This window comes from Limulus polyphemus, unplaced genomic scaffold (assembly GCF_000517525.1).
Source record: "Limulus polyphemus unplaced genomic scaffold, Limulus_polyphemus-2.1.2 Scaffold1128, whole genome shotgun sequence".
Taxonomy (NCBI): Eukaryota; Metazoa; Arthropoda; class Merostomata; order Xiphosura; family Limulidae; genus Limulus; species Limulus polyphemus.
The window spans coordinates 267,034-272,265 of NW_013666738.1; the positions used below are offsets into that span (position 1 = coordinate 267,034).

The following is a 5,232-nucleotide window of genomic DNA, read 5'->3' on the forward strand; positions in this document are numbered from 1 at the left end:
ATGAAATGTAGGCTCAGCTGAAACACTATTTCATTGAAATCCTTGGTAACTTTTATTTTGCTTTTGTCTACAACTTAATGTCAAAAAACGCAGGTGTTCATTAAACAACTGAAAAAATATAAATAAAATGTGATTTACCTTATCACGGTAGGATAAGAGAGCCCAAACTAAAGTACTATTTTTTTGTTCATTTTTTATAATTAAGTCTAAAATAAAGAGTAGTGCGTAGTAACTTACTCTAAGCTCAAGTGCATAAAACTTCTCTTGATTTTTTGTTTGTTTGGTTTTGAATTTCGCGCAAAACTACACGAGAGCTATCTGCGCTAGCCGTCCCTAATTTAGCAGTGTAAGACTAGAGGGAAGGCAGCTAGTCATCACCACACACCGCCAACTCTTGGGCTACTCTTTTACCAACGAATAGTGGGATTGACTGCCACATAATAACGCCCCCACGGCTGAAAGGGCGAGCATGTTTGGTGGGACGGGGATTTGATTTTTGTTGTTGTTTGTAATTAAGCACTAAAGTAAAACTACCCAATGGGCTATCACTGCTCTGCCCACAACAGGTATCAAAAGCAAGTTTCTATCGTTGTAAGTCTGCAGACATGCCGCTGTGACACTGGGAAAACTTCTCTTGAGAGAAAAAATGTCAATTCAAATCTAAATAGCAATCGATGTCTTCGAAGAAAAGTTTGATAATAAACAAGATTACGACAGTTATGATATACATTGTTTATTCCTGACCTGGAATTATTGATCAAAGAAACCCTCCACATCCAACACTGAACAACGTGCAGCCTTCATTTATATTATACATTTTTTAATATGTTCGTATTAGTGATTTTACTTTTTGTTGTTGTTGTGTTTTTTTGCTGTAGTTTCTCCTCATGATTACTGTTTTGTGTTTTATTTGTTTAATTATTGTTAAATTTAGCAGTTGTACTTTAACAATGTCCAAAGACTTATGTAAACTCATTTAATTTTGCTTTAGATACTGAAGATGGAACGAAACGTTTATCTATGTTCCCTTTTTGTTAATAAATAAGTGTCATAATCTTGTTTATTATCAAATCTAAATAGTTTCTATATTAAACTACTTTGCTGTTATATCACCGAAGTTATCAAAAATATAAAGAATAAAAACAAATATTTCTAACAAATCAACATGTGTATTAAGCATTCAACATACACACCATAGTTGGCCGAACAGATGGTAGTTTTTTTGATAAGCAAAGATGTAAATTGTAAACTATTACCAAAAATGGAGTGTGACACGAAAACAGAAACTAAGTATGTTAATTGATCTATAGTGCTTCTTTCACTAGGTTTAAAGTTTAATCACGTGAGACCGTTTTCAGATGAGACTGGATGTTATTGGTGGAGCATATTGTTTCAGAGCTTAGAAAATTGAGAACCACTGGTGAAGAGAATCTTATGTTACTGGTTTTTATCTTTTTCTGTAAACTAGGAATATATGTCATAATGATGCGAAAATGCATTTTCGACTTTAAACAATCACTGATTACACGTCACATGAGATGGCGGGCTATTCATCAGGACACAACCGTATTTAAAGTTAATCGACCAGATACAGGTCATAAAAATTTTCCGCAGAAAAAACAGGTTGTTGTTTGCGGCGGTGGAGTAACTGGCGCCTCAGTCTTGTATCATCTGGCAGAACGTGGGTGGACAGATAGTATATTACTTGAGAAAGGAAAGTGAGTTATGTTTTCAATTTAAGCCGTCAGTTTGTTTGTTTTGTAATTAAGTACAAAGCTACATAATGGGCTCTCTGTGCTCTGCCCATCACAGGTATCAAAACCCAGTTTCTAGCGTTGTAATCCGCAGACATACCGCTATGCCACTGGGGGCTAAGGCGTCGGATAAACATACTTGCCAACTCTTAGATTTACACCGTTTGGTACCGATTTCGGGATTATGCTAAGTTATAGTTATACCACTTACCAATTTTATTGATTTTTAGGACTGAAGGTATTCATACCACTGTGCAAAATATCTGCAATAACGTTTTTTACTTATAATATAAATAACTGTTTTAGATGTTAAATTTACAGGAGCCGAGTGCATAGTTCACTGTTTGTAGTTATTCTATGGCTTAGAATGCAGGAAATTGTATTATTTCATCCTTTCCCCCAAATATATCCGGGAAACAAGCTCCTGGTCGATGCGTCATGTAGAACTTAAAAGTTAGAACGTGTTTTACTTCCAAGTTGTAGTTCTATGTCTATTTGAAAGGTTGGCAAGTATGAGGAAATAGTTCCATGTGAAACTAGACCACCCTCTATTCAGAGGTTATGAAGAATTCAAGCTAATTCCAATATTGCACCGAAATGAAGGTTTATTTTGAGATAATTTAATTAAATATTTCAATCCATTCGTGTTATTGATAATTCAAGAAAATATATTTGATTGTTGATTGGGAGTAAAAAAGAAAGACCATTTCATTTTTCAAAAAACCTGAAGTCAGAGTTTTCAGGTATAGTGATGAATTAGTTCATTATGTTCTTAATCCTTCCACAAATAAGAAACAGTAACACTTTATTTTTTCTTTGAATTACCTACTATAACTAAGGCACATTATTGAGAAATTCTTCAAGATCTTGTTTTTGTCATCTTATGCCTTTTAATGAAGATGGGAATATTGATAGGGAAATAGATTTAGTGTGATATAAAATTACCCATGCTAGAAATTTTCATAAAAGTGACCCGAAAAACAGCGCTAACTCGGTAACCCGTGGCCCGATTTTAACGAAAATTGTTTTATTTTCTCTCTCTCTCTCCGAATCGGAATTTAGGTCGTTTACGACTTGGGAAAGTCAGGTTCTAGTAGACCTCTTCTTCCCTACTGTGCTGTTATTATATTTTTCTATCTTCTTGGGTTTGAGTTGGCTGGTTTGATTTGATTTGTTAAATTCATTTACTACTTTCCTTTTTTGCGCCATGTCCGTTTATGTTTTCAAGTTATATATGTGTGAAGCCTTATATTTGCTTGGTATTTGTGTTCTGTGGATTTAGTGGTAGGGAAAGTAACTGTGGTAGTAGTTGTTCGTGATTAGTGCGATGCAACCCTATTCGTTTTGGGGGTTATTATATTTTTCTCGGAATATGCTAAATATGTTTGTGACTGCCTCTGTTATTTTGTTTGTTAATGCCTATATTTGAACATTGATTGGTTTAGTGTTTTTTATTTGTTCTATTGTTTTTTAAGTTTGGGTGTGGGGTTTTAATGCCTGTGCAAATGCCTGTAGATTGTTTGTTTGTATTGGTATTTTGTTGAGGTTTTGGTGTTGGTAGCAGTGGTATTTTTCTTTGTGTACTGCGTTTGTTTTATTATGTTTCTCTCTTCTCATTTCATTACAAATATGGCTCTATTGTGCCCCGTTTTTGCTGTATCTAATCACAGACAAGCAAACAAACAAACAGTATCAGAATTTTAGTAGTGTATAGACAGATGCACTTCCGAAGTTTGATTATTACGTGAACATGTATAACAATCAAAAATTAAGTTTATTTTTATAGTATAAATTTAGAATTGTAACTATTATTTCATAAAGTTGGTTTAGATAATAATATTATTAATACTAATAATGTAATAGAAAATGTAGTTATAGATTATATCGCAAACTGTTTAACAGCAAAATAACTTAGAAGGTTTATCCTATTCTAGAAATATAACACATTAAGTGTAACTTTAAGCCAATTTTGCAAACAATTTTATTCATTTTTCATTATTTAAAATGGTTAGGTCTTTATTTAAGATATTTTGGACCCAACTAATTTAAGAAAATGTAATTGAAAATATTTTAATTTACAAACAAAGCTTTACTATGGCATCTAATACTCAAATTTAGTACTTGTTAACTATCAGTCTAAGAAAGATGCTTGAAGTTGAATAAAGAACAATTTTTTTTTGGAGTCATTGTAAGTTTATCAGACTTCCTAAGCATTTTAACATGCTGTTACTTCTAGCTCTGTATTGTTTTTTTTTTTAAAATAAGGTTCTTAACTTTGATGCTAAAGTTTGTTAGATAATAAATAATTATTAGTATATCAGCAATACCATTTTTTGAGTATAAATAAGATTCAATAAAAGTTAGATATAGAAAAAATATACTTTTTATGTATTGTTCTTGTTTTAGTGTGCTCTCTAGATGAAATAAACTAGTGATTCTTTAGTTTTTTTTGTTGTATATTATGATACTTGCAACTAATGTTATATATGTCCACTATATGATGACTGACTTGCAGAATTACTGGATATGTATTTTAATATTCTAATCCAGCAAATTAATAAAGTGTGTTATATGCTATGAATCATTTAAATGCTTTGGAATCAAAACGTGTATTATCATTTCAGTTTATTAAGTTATAACCTCAAAGCAGCTGCAGGCAAGACACTTTTTTTTTTTCACTATTTGAAGCTACTATCCTCACTCCTGCCCCTCTCGCAAACAAAGCTATTTTTTATATTAATCTTAGGATCATGAGATGATCATTATCTTGGCAACAACATTTCTTGTTAGTATTCACATTTTTTCACACTAAGCAAGAACTATTCCAATCGAGCTTGGAGGTTAACCCTGTAGCATATTTTTTTTAGTAAAGCACTTCTTAATTTTTCAGGTACTTGTCCATTATACCCCTGAAATTTTAATAACTTTTCCATTATGTCCCCACAATTAATGTTTAAAAAGTAAATAGATAAATATATATATATATATATATATATATGCATTTTACTCATACCGTAAATGTCCATAATAAATTCTCAGAATATATAAATAAGCATTGTATTTGTATAGTAAAAACTTACCATTTGCTGGGTTTTAATGGAACAGTACCATTTTTCAGACTATCTGTCTACCACAAATGTATGCAAATTATGTTTGCTTGGATATTCTTTAGTGCCATTTCTAAACTGTTTTATTACCTTAACTAATGTTAAGAGCATAAAATGCTAGAGAAGACACTGAATTCCCCTTCACACACACACACAAAAATGTAAATTAGTTAACATAACATATTATATTGAGACAACATGGGACTTATTGGTCCATCTTGGCTGTTCCATCCTCAAAACTAAATTAAAATGATTAAAAAAATAAAAAATAAACATTTTAAACCAAGCTTTTTTCATTCTTGTACTTATCAAGCTTTTTCTAAACTCACTTGAATTTACTGCCTCTACAACATCTGAAGGCTACCTATTCC

The 5,232-nt window shown here is 31.8% G+C and overlaps 1 protein-coding gene across 1 annotated transcript in view; it reads left to right on the forward strand.

Moving 5' to 3' along the window:
• Positions 1-1,408: 1,408 nt before the first annotated feature.
• Positions 1,409-5,232, forward strand: part of LOC106462263 (pyruvate dehydrogenase phosphatase regulatory subunit, mitochondrial-like) — a gene marked incomplete at its 3' end in the record, with an annotated part of 55,096 nt that continues 51,272 nt past the window's right edge. The window contains exon 1 of the mRNA XM_013922163.2: positions 1,409-1,718. Within this exon, the coding sequence (XP_013777617.2) occupies positions 1,435-1,718 (284 nt within the window). The remainder of the gene's footprint in view (positions 1,719-5,232) is intronic.